Source organism: Pezoporus occidentalis, unplaced genomic scaffold (genome assembly GCF_034315485.1).
Source record: "Pezoporus occidentalis ecotype Australia unplaced genomic scaffold, CSIRO_AGI_Poc_V1 ctg39, whole genome shotgun sequence".
NCBI lineage: Eukaryota > Metazoa > Chordata > Aves > Psittaciformes > Psittacidae > Pezoporus > Pezoporus occidentalis.
The window spans coordinates 3299151-3314322 of NW_026915713.1; the positions used below are offsets into that span (position 1 = coordinate 3299151).

The 15172-nt window shown below is 38.0% G+C and overlaps 1 protein-coding gene across 7 annotated transcripts in view; it reads right to left on the bottom strand.

The window, feature by feature from the left end:
- Positions 1-1659: 1659 nt before the first annotated feature.
- The window catches only part of PKIB (cAMP-dependent protein kinase inhibitor beta), a 54754-nt gene continuing 41241 nt past the window's right edge, over positions 1660-15172 (bottom strand). For all 7 annotated transcript variants that reach the window (XM_062632403.1, XM_062632402.1, XM_062632404.1 and 4 more), the window contains 2 exons: positions 6677-6851; positions 1660-2533 (listed from right to left, as the gene is read on the bottom strand). In XM_062632403.1, the coding sequence (XP_062488387.1) occupies positions 2448-2533; positions 6677-6824 (234 nt within the window). In that variant the 5' untranslated portion in view covers positions 6825-6851 and the 3' untranslated portion in view covers positions 1660-2447. The remainder of the gene's footprint in view (positions 2534-6676; positions 6852-15172) is intronic.

A 15172-nucleotide genomic window follows, 5' to 3' on the forward strand; every position in this document is an offset into this window, starting at 1 on the left:
TCAGGGCATAACTAGATATTCCTCTCCTATATCTGAACTTACTACAGAAAAACACTCTCATGCAGCCTAAACTAATAATTATTTAGACACAGACTGTACCTTCATGTGGCAGAGAAATATTTCTGCATCTGTACTGGTTAATCTGCAACTAGATAATACACAGACAAATGAGGACTGTATCATATGTGACCCATGTATTAGAGATCAGAAATGTTCATCCCACTTTTAATTGAGTTTCATTTTAAATCTTCTGGTTAATCTTTACTTCATATGAGGTTTTTCTAATTTTCTGTGAAAATCCTTCATTCTACACAGCATTTTCTCAATGACAGATTCATATAGCTCAAGTACAAAGTAAGCACCAATTTCCCAGAGTACTGAGCACTCTGACTAGTTCTAAGCTGTATGTCTGTCTGTGAGCAGTTAACTACATGTATGTAGACAGCTGTGGAATGATTTTTGTGTAGAAGTTAGCACATGAATAATTTGCTAAATTCAGCTGGTTCGTAATTGGCATCTTAATAGTAAAAAACTTGAAAGCATCTTAGGCTAACAAAATACTTTAAGTATCTATTCCTGTAACCCAAATTTCAGTGACTGTAAAAAAAAAAATCTAAATATATCCAATATTGCAATTATGGAAGAAAATTCAATATAGGCCATGACCCAGAAGAGCACTTTAGCATATGCTGCACTTAAAGTGTATAAAGAATTCTGTTTCAGTAATACTCAGCTACTTGAGTTCCATGGGATCATTTTAACTTCTTAAAATTGAACAATTTTATGTACCGTGATGCTATAAAGAAAGCTGGTACATGAAAATGGGACTGCAACTCAGAACAAGAGAATGTACCACAAATATAGTTAGCTCTGAGTCCCTCTCCATTTCAGTTTTCAACTCTGGTCTGCCAGTTTCAGCTAGTTCAGTCACTCAGACTTTCTTAAGCCACCTGTTTCGTTCCAGTGGAGTAGGTTATTTTACCTTTCCAAACCTGCAAGTAATTCTGGGATGTTGCACTTGTAAAAGGAATACAAGTAAGTGGAGGGAACTATGTGTGAATTCAGTTGGATGAAACTGAATCCTTTACTGAATGGTCCCCCGAAGACAGAAGTGCGTGAGTACATAAACGCACAGCAGGAATGGTAGGTGTGTAGAGAGATGTAGAGAGACCTCTTAAAAGCTCTCTGCCAGCTATCAAATACACAAATATTTTAGAGATGGTATACCGGTCAAATGTGGAATGTACTCAGAGATGCTTCCTCCATCTGGCTGCAGCCCAGCAGAGAGATTGTGTGGGCACATTAAAGCATTTGATTGTCATTGTTGGTTAGGTTTCAAGAAGTACATAAATGGCTGCTGCCCCAGGCTGCAGTAAAAGGTGCATGTCTGTACCTTAGGTCTAGAAACTTAGGTCCCCTACAATAAGGGAATGAATGCTAAGTATTTTCAGGAGCATGACCTCCATAACAAAACAATTCCTTTCAGCAGAGAAAAAAAAATAAACAACTTTGCTTAAAAATCTTTGTAAAAATCACAATGACTGAAATATCTTTATTGTCAGCAAACCATTAAAGCAAAAGCCATATGAAATAAAAGAAATACGTATTGTGGGGTTTTAAGTCTTGTCATACAGAAGAAACATCAGGGAATCAACAGAAGACAGAAAATATCATAACTATTTAATTTCCACAGTGAGATTAAACAATTTTAATCACTTACAAACATGACTACTTTATTTTAGATACACATGAACAGCTACAATATTCAGCCTAAAATCAGAAATGACGGAAGTGTCAAGACTGCTAAGAGCAGGAGAACTGAGATGACTTGCCATAATCAAATAAAATTTAAAGAGAGTTAGAAAGCAAACACTGATGTTGAAGTAGTTTACCAAACCTTTTGGAGACATGAGGAAGAGAGAAAAAAAAAGTCTCTTTTTTTATTTCTCACACCCATCTACATGTGCCTAATGAGAACAAAAATCTCAGGAGATAAATTACAGATAATATCTGAAATCTAATATATACTTAATGTCACCTTAAGGTGGGGAGAGTGAATATACCTCTGTGTCAGAGAGAAAGAAGCTCTTTTGGGAAATTAAGAGACAGGATTTTTATTTTGGAGCAATCATTAGTTGGTGGTACATCTACTAGGTACATTAATTGAAACTGTCAAAGAAGATTAGTTAGGATGAGTACTATAACCATGAGAAAACCCAAAACAAGAGATACGTTCTTTAGTTTTCTTCCCATTTGGATGTGAAGAACATTTGTTTTGAAGAGTGACTGTATAAAAAACAGTAGCTCCACATTAATGTCACCTAGGTACAAGTGTGCTGCAAAATCTTGTCTGTGCTGCTAAAGTTGCTACCACACTTCAGAAGGGGTGTCATGGGGAAACTGGAAAGTCTGTCAATTGGTTTCATTAATCCAGCAGTCCTTAGGTGTTAGGAATCGCTGCTTTTTCCTTCCGCCTCTTGACTTTCCAGCAAGGCTTTGGATGATGACACTTCTCCACCCTCTGCTCCTTCATCTAAAAAAAAGACAGAATTAAATGTTTATACCACACACATTCTCACAGCTATTTTAATGCAGCCAAATATCTGCATTATTCACTGATCATCTCTGTTTGGATTGGCTTATTATTACCACACTCATGATGCTTTAGAAACAGATTAACTCAACAGATAAAAAACTTGTGGAGGCATTTTCCAAAAGCAGTTGCCTGTTGGTGTTGATTTGCCTGCTCTTTACACACACTGATCAATGTACATTTGATTGTAAGATTGGAGATAACTTTTTATTATTGTTATTCTTTTTTCTGGGTCATTTCCAAAGTCAAGTTAGAATATTGCATTCCTCTGAGCATTGCTTGGTTTCAGGTAGATAACATCACAGTTTATGAACATGCCAGCTATCTGGCTGACCTTCATTTCCAAGAAATACCCAGGAGAATTCACCCTGTCTTCCCAAGATGAGGGAATTTTTTTTAAGTCTCATTTGGAAGTTCACTCTTCCACACATTAGAGTTGCATGCTTACATGACTAATAGAAGTAAAAGCTCTCCAGTGTATATGGTCACTTCATGGAGTTAAACATCATCACTTTTGATGCTCAAATTCTCTCACTAAGAAACAGGAACACCTCTTGCACTGATTTCCTTGCAAAGCATAATAATTTTCCAGACAGCCTACAGCTTTTGGGGCAAGGAGAAGTCTGCTCAGCATATCTGTCTGAATTATCTTCAGTGTTAATAGATATAATCTAAGAGGGTATATTTTCAGCTATTTGCCCTGGAGACTTTGCATAAAGTATCACAAACAGACAAAAAGGTTATATATCTTGGTCTGTACATATCACAGCAAATATATAATGCTGTACGCAATTCATCAGCTAAAGCTCTTAGCAGAAACCACTTGATGGAGCAAGTCTGCTCAGAGGTTTGGAGGCTTCGGAGTTTTATACTGGTAAATTAAAAATTGAGTTACTTTGACACTCTTCCACATTACATAGTACAGTACTGTTGAGGAAAGGGAGACAGAACAGTCTCCTCTATTGGCCGTTTCTGTGTGAGGCTGGATGCTTAATATTAGTGCAGTATAGACCAGTACAGCTTCTTTGCTCTCAAACTTCTTACAGGCTCCTCTTCAACCTTTTGATCATCAGTGACACCAGTCAACCGTTTAACATGGTTCCACCTGTGGCTTCTCACCAGACCACCTGTGGAACCTCCAAACCTTATGCACCATCAGAGATTGATCAGGCTGGATACAGATCGTTTTCATTTCAGAGTTAGGCTCTGAGATAAACAGCTGGTGCCAAAATCTTTCCTGTTCATCTCATGAGAACATTAAGTTGATGCAGCTTGCAGAGTACATGGAAATTTATATCACACAGCTATGAGCTTTGTATATGCATAAAGAATAAAGCAAAGTCTCTTTTCTAAGCCAGACAAAAGGTATTAGCACATCCTGTTCCTGACCTTTCCCTATGACAGCAGCTGACAGCATTTTAGAAAGAGGGGAAATATATGATCCAATGAGCATTAGCTAAATTTGAAGCAAGATGGAGAGAGTTCTCCTCACCATTTTCCATAATCTTCACCAAATCTTTCGGAGTTAAAAAAAAAAATAATAAAAAAATAGGGCATATATTATATAGCCACATGTTTCATCTTCTCCACTTTTCTCATTTATCCAGCTTCTTTGTTCTGAGCTAGAAATGGCTTTCATTTTTTTAACAACTTATTCTTAAAGCCAGAATCAACCAAAAAGAGATGTCTGTTAGAGCCCCAAATGTTTCACATTTTCCCTGTCACAGCATTTGAACTTCCAAACTTTCTTTCCATTTTAATGAATTCTCACTCCTTGCTGTCTCATCAGTAGTTTAACTTACAACACAGCGAGGCTGTAATTCCCATCTGAGACACCTGGAATTCCTAATTCCAAAAAGCATTCTAGTAGTCCGAGTGGACCTAAGTGTCTCCTGTATTCACTTCCTATTATCAATACCACAAACTGCTCATAACAGAAACCACTCTTTCAGGGCACACTCTGGCACAGCTACATGTCAGTGACAAAAGCAAAGCATAATTCCATTCTCTTAACTGTTCTGCAAATCCTGGCCATGCTGGTCCTTGTATTTGTAAGAAAGCATCAGTACATTTTGCTGTAACTAATGTAGCTGAATTTCATTTCTTCTTAGTGCATTGTATGGGCATTAGAAAATGAGGATTATTCTGTCTGGATGGCTAAGTACTTATTTTATGCTTTGCTGTTTAAAATTTCTGTAACAAGACTTTCACTCTTTCATGTTTATTTTTATCCAGGGGAAAAAAAAAAAAAAAAAGGAGAAATTTTGCATGCTTTAAAAAGTATATTTTTTTCAACTACTAAACGTTCTAGATGCCAAGATGAAGCAAACATGAAGATCTTATCTACAGCTCTTTGCTTAACATGGGTAACACTGTGTATCTCCCTCAAGGTTCACTGCTATTAACAATACACATAATGCGGCAATGAATATTTCAGTGGGTTGGACCAGTCACTTCACTTCCATAGCTCCTGGCACTAATAACAATGTAAGTTCTCATCTACCTCCCCTTTGATAAGGGAAACAGTTGTCTCCTGCTGGAGTTTGACTGTGCCAGGCAGAAGAGCTATTTGGAATAAAAAGAACACCATAATATTTGAAAACCAAAGCAATAAATATTAAGTGACTCTGTACTTCAGTGCTCCAGTTGCATACACCAGGAGAAAAATCTGTATGGACATACTTCTCATATTCCTAGGGAAAAAGCTCTGCTCGAAACAAAGGAGTTTTAACTGGACTCACAGGGCTCCTAGCTTTACTTTAAATGTACTCTGACAATCATGCCTGCCATCCTTCCTGCCTGCTCTTTCAGATTATCCCAGTTCCTCTCAGTAATGTCCTGCAGCCTGAGGGTATCTGACTGTGTGGTCTTTCCTTTTTTTTTGCTTTATGTCCACCCTTTATCCTTCATAAATCTTTGCAATTCGTTTTGCAAAAGTAGTGTCTGCTTCCAGCACCCATTGAGATTCTTGTTTTCCCCTCTTCCCAGGTTCAAGCCTGGAGGTTGTCACTCTGTCAGTTCTCACTCCTCCTAGTAATGTTGTTTCTACCTGCCAAGCAGTCATCTAGTAGGCCCATGTTGGGTTTAAATTACAGAACCCCCAATTAAATAAACATAAATTAAATCACCAAAGCAAGAACAACTTTAAATCAAACGAATTCCCTGCCCCTCAGCCTTTATGGTGCTTCATGAGGCTGTAAAATCAACATCCTGTAGCTGCTTTGGGCAACATACAAGTAGGACACACATCCTTGGAGCCTGGGAATCCCTCTTATAATTTATTTCAGATTCATGGGCCATCCACTACGCTGCACCTGGATGTGGGCCCACCAGTTGTGGTGGCATTTGTCACAGAAGCAAGAGCAATGGGCATGAGAGGAAAAAGTTACTTCCAAATCAGAACCTAGAAAAGTAGGAGCAACACATGCTCAGGGCAAACCTTACAATTCTCACTTCATAGGCATTAGAAACCACATTTTCCTGAATCTAAAAATCCCCCTGAAATCCTACCTGAAAGTAAAAAGTAAATCTGGTGTTGATTAGACTTGTGCTAAACCCAAAACACCTTATCAAATTAAAAGATATGGCAAAATAAGACACTGGTCTCAGACAGCAAAGCTTAAAGCCTACCAGCAGGAGTAAATTACTGTAAAAACTACTCTTAATGTGTATGCTTGAGTTAGGATAGCTGTAATTGGATTAACAGCACAGTTTGCTGTCTTGTGCTAAGTTGTCTCAGTGCAGGAGTAGACTCTATAGCTGGAGCAGTGTGTTTTTAAGCCCCCCAGCAATGCAACTGTGTTTGCTCTTCCTCAGGGGAACTGGAATTCAGTTCCCAGCACCTTTCCCCAGGCTGCTGAACACTGAATCTGTAGGTGGATATGGCAGACTTAGTCTGGGTTAAAATTAACTTGTCTCATCAGGAGGCACAAGTGGCTACTGTTTGTTGAAGGTTGAATTTAATCCTAAATGAAAAAAGAAACATTAGTATTGACATCAAAACTGCAAAGTGGCAGAAGTCTTGAGAAGAAAGCAAAGGATGACTGCATAAAAATGTCAGTTTCTTGAATGTGCAGCCATTACCTTCTGAAACAGAGAGCTCAGCCAGTTTGTGTGGCAGGTCTGAAGTCCCAGCAGCAGCAGGAGAGCCCAGAATATCTGGTAAGGCGTTCCGGCGGCCTGCCCGTCCTGATGCTGCAAAATCTGTGACCACAGGCTCCACATCAGTCATTGCTCACTCCTTTCCTCATAGCAACATCTGCATATGCAACAAACATAAGAAGAAAACAGCTGTAGTCTGGATGGATTCTAATAACCTGCTCAATCATACAATAGTCTTTGCCCAGTGAGTCTTTTGTTATTAAAAGCTGTACATTTCAATACTGAGTGCTTAAGCTTTTTTTGTGCCCCAGAAGAAGGTAAAAGAATCTCTGCACGGTGCCACTTGCACATCAGATAAGTGCAATAACAGCTCTACACCTACAAGAAACCTTGTGGACAGGGTCAGCAACAGCCGTTTCTGCCAGCCACTTGTATGTCTTTTTATGGCCTGATCCCTCTTTTTAAGTGGTTTTGTCATATAGCTACTGGGAAGGGAGCTGCAACTCTATTTTGTCATACTGTCTCTGTGAAGCAAAGCATGTTTTCTTTATTATGAAAGATGTTTAGATTCTTGTTTACAATATTGTTATAACAAATCCCTTTCACAAAAGACCAAATTATATAAAAAACCCCAAAACTCTCAAAAAACAAAACTTCATAAAATTTCTTCATCCTGCAGATATCAAACCATTTGTTTTCCTCTGCTCCTTGTTAGTTTAGTTCAGCTTGTGCATGTGACTTTTATATAATAAATAACTGAATCCTGAAATAATAGAACCAACAGCGCTCTGCTTCCTCAGTCTCTGTCTCAAAGCCCACTGAACTAAATGGGAGAACTCCTGCAGACCAAAATGGACTATGGACGAGGTACAGAGGTGTTTGCAGGATCACACCCCAGAGAATCAGTTTAAGTGAGAACACCTGAAGCCAAAGGTGATGATGCTTACCTGCAAGTGGCACACAAGGACAGTGTGTGAAAACTGCCATTAGCAACTGTATTAAGAATCACAAGACTGTCATACCAGAATTGTACACAACAATATCTGGTAATTAAGGGCATAATTTCTCATAATTAGACATGATTCACTGAATTAAAAACAGTATTTATGTGCTCTATACGAATACAGTTTTGTGTGCAATGTGGGAATAGGAATATTGTCTGTGTGTAAATACGGTCAGTGCTTTGTGTGGGAAGGGATACAGATGTGGCCAGAAACCAATCCAATGGAAGGCTGTCAACTTCTGGTTGACAACTGGCTGTATTTATAATAAGAACTGGATAAGAAAAGTCTTATTCATTTTATGTTATTCATATAGAAGCAAAGCATCATAGTCCCCTTTCTAAAATTCTACTACAGTTGGGAAATACCAGTGCTCTCATTTAATGGACAGAAAACCCAAGACAGAGATCAAACATGAGTTGCTCTGATACGCAGGAAGATGGACGGAAATGTGATGACGGAAATGATGCTGACCTGGCATTCCCACCATAAAGTACATTTTCCTTTTCTCCTTTAAAATGCCTTTCGGCTGTGTGGCTCTATCAACAAGAATAAATATCCTTAATCTTCTTTGTATCTCTAAATGCTTAGTAATAAAGGAAATCTACCCTTCTTGGCAAAAAACAAAGGCATGAGTAAAAACAGCAAGCCTGAAAGATGAGCATACAAATAAACCGCTTTATTTAACTAAAGTCAGTAACTGTAAGTTCTGAGCTGGAGATTCAGCAAAAGTTCCTGTATTGCATGAAAACAGTCAAGTACAAATTATCTCTTCCGTAAGCAGCAAAAATATAAAAACTATACATGGGCATTCAGGAATGCAACTTTGAGAAAATGTATAAAATACATGTATCAACATTCTCCGTTAGATTTAGCGTTATACTATGTATTCATTAAAATGGGTGAGGTCAGCATTTAACAAGAAATGTCAAAATGAAGAGAATGAATCCATATTTACAGACACAGTCTCATGGCTTTTTGTGGGTGTTCATGTTTACTTAACTGTAGGTGTCCTAAATATATTTCTCCACATGCTCACAAGAACAAGGAGGCCATAGATTACACTTCAGAACAGAAAATACTCAGGATCTCCTTTTGCTTAGTAAAGCTGTTAAAATTTGTTTTCCCAGTGCCAAAACACCAGTGTTGCTGCAGTTCCAGCCATTTAGTTGGTGAGACAGAGCTGTTGTTCTGTTAATCACAAAAAGATTTACAGAATGACATTAATATTAAAACATATCAAAGACTGTCTCAAACCTGTCTTGTGGGCTTGCTTGGGTTTTTTTTTCTTTTGCTTTTTTTTTCTCTCCTGCATGAATGTTTTGGTCCCTGAATGGTTACCTTTTAAATAGAGAAAATCTGCTCTAGAACTGATGCAGAATGAAACTCATCTCTTCTGTAATATAGTTTCATTTTACCCACCTTGGGCACTTTCAAATCCCTCCCTCTCCTTTCCAGCTCATCTTTCTCCCCTGAGGTAATGTCCCTGCATTGCGTAATACTAGACAACCCAGGAAGGTGATGAAGGACACAGTCTGACATGCTTTCATGTTCGTAAATTTTGATTTACACGCTTGATTTAAAAAGTGTGCAGAGACAAACCTAGAACATCTGTCACACAGAAAATCAGCTGATCATTATGTACCAGTCTGGTGGCTTTAACTCAAATGTAGCTATCTACAAATAATAGAAGTACACCATCTTTTATATATGCAGCTGTTACCATTATGTTTTCACCTTTGTTTTTTCTATACTACACTTAAGGTGCTAGAGACTAAAGAGAAGACTGGTTCAAAAGTTAACGGCTAAGCATTGTGCAAGCACAGGATGTTCTCTAAGTGTATTTCAAAGTTGGGGGACTACCCCAGCAGGCTTAGAATTGACATTATAAAAAAAACAACTGACATCCATTTAGGTCCATATAAATCAAAATTTAAGTCCATATTCATAATAGCTTGCTGCTGTACCTTAGATTAATGGCATTTTGTTTTTTAATGTTCTAAAGGCATTTCTTCAATTTAATTATGATGCTCTCTTATAATAGTATTTTCTAAGGACATCCAGGTCAGAATGTAGAGTTTCTCCACTCTTCACCTGTTTCTAACTACTTTTTTAAAAAAGTATATCCATCAGGAAATAACTATATTTTTGGCATCTTCTTGCATCTATTATGTGTAGTATTTTCCATGCTTCCTCACAGAGTAAATAACAATCACAGTGTACACAGCATCTGCTTTCCCAAATCATCTCCTCCCACTGGCAACATCTCCTTCAGCTTCACTGAACTCATTTTGCTGTAACCTTATCCAAGCTAAAGATACTTCCATCGTGCCAATGCCTGCATGCAGTTGCTTCTCAGATTCCAGGTTACTGTTGTCATTTTTCTCACATGTCACTGCTCTAATGGTACAGAGCTCTGAAAGAATGGAGACAGACTTCCAGTGCAGAAAGTTCTGTACTTTCCTGGCTCCCTTTTTTCCACAGCAAAAAACAGGCCACCTAAAATCAGAAGGGGACTGGGTGGAAAACAGCTGAGATGTTGAAGTACAGTTCAGACTGAAGAACAGTTCAGATATTGAAGTAAGTGTCCTCAGACAAAGCAATGGCAGGTAAACTACCAGTGGGATTTTCTCTAAGCACACATTCTGTTAATCTTTGAATCTTCATTTGTTGGCAGCATAGACAGTCCCCTGGGGAAAAATGAGTCACAGAAGCTGGTGAGAATTTATTTAAATAAATCACAAAAGGAAAAGAACAAATAAGTATCCTGAAATGATTTGTGTTGAGGCGCAAGGGAAAAAATGCTTTGCGGTACTCAGTTGTAGCAGGTGACAGAGTCCACATTAAATGTCAGTGCTGTCTTTTACTCACCTATCTGTTAGGAAGTAGATAAATCACCACCACATGTATTTATGAAAGCTCTTTTTTCTTCTGATCTTTTTACTGTCTTACAAGGAAACAAAATACTGTTTTCGTTCTACTTGGAAGGACAAACTATTCCTCAGGAAATGTCAAAAGATTCCCCACACTGGTATTGTTACGATTTCATACAAGCAACTCAAATACCCAACACAGGCACTCCTCTCAAAACCTCTTCTCTTAGGTCTTACGAAGTCTCTTGCACTATCAGAGAAAGCTACACTTCCCTAAAACTGTTCCTATTGAATGCTCCTTAGTAGGAACAAAATGGAAAACATTAAATCATCTCAGAAACACCTGAAAAATACAATAGCCCAGCAGGACCTTTAGATCCTCACTGACTGATTTTGTCTTGATGGTCTCTTACTGTAAGATGCATTTCAGTATATTACTATATTCAGAAGGAACCTTAGTCCTTTCAGTTGTGTTTAGTTTTTTTACTTGTAATTAATGTGTTCTCCAAGCACCTTTACCCCAAAAGCTTGTAGTTTCTAAGTAAAGAGAACAGAAAACTTATTGAATGAAGTGCTTCCCGCTGTGCAACTGAGATGAAAACCACATCTCCTTGCTATGCAGTTGACACACTTTCATATCCTCTTCTACTGCAGCTGCATCCTGGTGGCTTTGCCTTCTATTCCCAAAGATCTCAGAATAGGAACATATGTTTATGTAATCCTTACGCTTTATCCTGAAGCATTACTGGACCACAGAAAAGGAAAAAAGCGAGGAACATCTTTTAAGGGAGGCAACCCATGGATTATGATGATGACTAACGGTAACCTGGGCACTTGCACGGCAATTTTTGTGAGAAAAATTTGTTACATGTTGGGTTTTTTTTTGGCATCCATAACATTTGTAAGACACTCGTAAGCTTAATACTGGGACGCACACAGAAGAATAACCAAGCAGTCTTTGCCATATCTGTATCAAACACAGGGGTTTCAAATCTGTTTGGAGCTTAGGACAAGAGATCACACATTTCTTAATACACAGAAGCAATATATCTAACCATATGAAAGTTCTAAGTGTATCATTTTATCATTTAATGTTAGATGATTTGGGTTTCCTGTACCAACAGAGATGGCCTCTCTAATGCCTGTTGTCTGACAAATTCATGAATTGTTTTCCCATACAGGGAAAGTAAATTATATTTCATCTCAGTAAATCTACAGTGCAGAAGCATGTCTGAGTCCTTCTGCATCTTCTGTCCCAGTCTGGATGTTACAGCACATATAACGCATGATATTTTGGGGATATTTGAAAGTTTGGTATATTGTATAATAGGTTTTTACTTTTGTCTCTTTGCAGTATACAGCTGGACAGACATTTAACACAAATATTTTGTGTGTTTCTTCTGCTCTGGATATGTGACACCACACTCTTGCACCAGGGCAAACATCCTTACTGGTAATGTGCAAGAATGGCTTTCCTAGTTGCAAACAAGTCAGCTTGAGATACCAAGATTACAGTATTCCTCTATTTTCTGCCTTGGTGCTCCCAGAAGCATTGAATGAACATCTAAGATCTTGTTCATGTTGTTCAGATGCTCATCACTTTGGGTATAGAATCTAAAAATGTTGGCCAAACCTGTAGGATAAAGATGGGAGCTGATGAATTTTGCCCCTTGGTGAGTCCAGTTTCTAGATAAATGTTGTCTTTGCTTTCATGAGGAATGGCTGAAGATGGAGAATTAATTTTATTAAGTATTAAGGACTATCACAAACCTCACTAATCTTCAGCTACAAATGCAAGATACATCTTAACTTTTGCTGTCTCCTGTATACAGTACCCAAGAAGTGTATATGTGCACTTGCACAGATACTGCAGTTGCAAAGACTGCTGTAAGGCAGCATGTCACACCAGCATTACAAGGTGTGTACGGCATAAAAACACTGTATATAAATGACCTTTTTCTTCCTCAGACTGGTACTTCGAAATATTTTTTGATCACTTCCATAAAGCCAGTATTAAACTCATGGAAAAGACAAGAGAAAAAAAAGCCACGTAACTTATTAGTCATGCTGCTTTTATGCTTCTGGTACCATGGTACAGTTTACCCTCTACAAGCCCATACAGAGTAGAACACCTTTACCATAAGCTGTGTTTGACACTGAGTGTGCACAGTGCTCTGATGCATGGAAGAACACATTACAAAACTAATAGCAGTTCTAAGTAATGGTACAATTTTCCCTTGTGAAAGAAATAAAGAGAGGAGAAGGGTCATGATACTGACAACTGAATCATTAGTTATCTGCAGCATGTAATAATGCAGTGACATTAAGTGAAGGCAGTCAATAACAGACAAGCAAGTCACTTTTCAAATGCCTCTGAGTGACCAAAACCAGTGACAGACATAAGCTTCAATCAACTTCGCAGGAAACACAATTCAACAGGGAAGAAACTCTAATGCATCACCTATGCTAGAAAGAAATAAAATGCATCCCCTACTATGGAATAAAAAATGAAGCTCAGTGGTAGCAAACCAACCAACCTAATTCTTCCTTTTATATTTTGGCCATTTATCTTCACAAACTTTTAACTGTCTATTGCAAAATGTATAAATATTGCCTGTCCCTACCCACATACAACTTTCTGAGTTCAGCCGCAAAGCTCCACTCTTCCAAATCCTTTCTTATGCTTTGCATCTGGCCTGACATCCGAGAGAAGTTTGCCCACCCAAGAGAGCATACCTGAGGAGTAATTTAGGAATTACTTAGAAACTTTTTTTAAGGCTATTTTTGCAGAGGCCCTGCAACTACAGCACTGCAGTTAACTTGCATTTATGATTTTTCACGTTGCCAAAGGCACACAAGGAAACATGTACCCTCCAGCCTCTGATCTCCTTGTTTCTCAGCCTTTAAACTGGGAATTCTTAGGGAAGAATCAAAGGACATTTCCCCTCTACTTTGACCCCTGCTGCCCCAGCATTCCATGAATGCCTCCTGCAACATAGACAACAGGTATGTAAACTCACATATGTGTATGCCAGTACTGTATTCTTTATTAGGAGCATCAAAGGTTTGGTTCTCTGTCTGCCAGCTCTGGCAAATAAAACAAAACAACAAACCAAAACCAAAAACACCAACACAAACTAAACCAAAGCAACAAATGCTGATGTGTAACTTAGTAATTAATTGCTACTTTCTCATAGATGTCTGGCACTTAAAGCAAAGTCTGATTAACCCCCAATTCTTTATTGAGCAAAGTCCCGATGTACTACTAAAAGCTAATGTTATTTTCTTTAGGACAGCAAGCTGCAACAAAGACACAAAGCCTGCTTGTCTTTGTCATGAATAAGCTTGTAAATCTAACATGCCAAATGTTTATTCTTTGACCAGCTTTCTTAGGACACAGCCAGAAAGGTAAAGCAGTTGACAGCTTCAGCTGTTTCACTAGTGTATAGTGTCAATGTGAGCACTCACAAAAAAACAAATGCCAATCTGAGAGCTGCTAAGATATCTTGTAGACATAACCCCAACACTTCACTCAAACATGGTTCTTGGGGGTCTCAGCGTTCTTTGCTTTCATCAGGAAGCTCTGCATAACTATTTCCCCCCATAATTATTTATTCTGTCTCTTACTTCAGATGCTTCTTCTACTTCAAAAATTATCTGAGTTTCCTGAACTATTCTTCTGGCTCATCTACAAAGGCTTCCGGAAATCCAGTCCAAAATACTTCATTTAGCATTCTTCACTGGATAGGATGTTGGAAAGAAAATTGTGTTTGCTCAGCTCAATAAATGTTTAGTTAGTTAATAAAATATATGTTTATAAACTCTTAATATTATTTTATTAACTCAGTTCAAAGGTAATAAAAAGTCTTTGATTTTGCAAATATAAGTGAACTATTATGGGATAATTATATAAAGCCATCTTAGCTTGAAGGAGAGCGAGAGCCGGTCTACCCAAAAGTGTTTCCAATGACATTTTTCTAATAAATGATATTTTCTTTCCCTAAAAATTTTGTATTGACCGTGTCCTTAGGCTACTGCAGGTGCTGGAAAGTTCTACAAAATCATTGTTCAGTATGCCCTCAAGGGAAGATGAACCTCCAGGGATCACTGTGCTTTTTACAGTAATCTGATGACTTTTAGTAAGCCCAGGCAGAAAACAGCCATTTGGCAAGTGAAGGCTAACACAAACAAAATGGAGTTAACCCCCAAATGCAAGTCACCCTGGTGCACTGAAGCACCCTTTAATGAGTTACTGAAGATTTCTGCTGCTGTGCTTGACTTCTTGGTGATTTATACATTCACAAAGATGAAAAATTAATAGGGTATACAGCTACATTTTGAGAAGTTACGTTATATCACTTTTCTGCACTTTAAAATTGCATTGTAAATTTGGACCCTCAGTGCCCTCCTCTGTCTGTTCTATTTATATTTTATTTATGCTTTACAATATATTTTTGTTTCAGCTATAGTATTTCTTTGCTATTAAATAATTTTTCATTTTAATTTCATTCTTTAACATACATCATGTTTAGTCTAATACAATTCCACTCAAGTCATATCCTCTAGAGCATACCTGTTCAATCCTTGTAGTAGTTGTGTTTGTT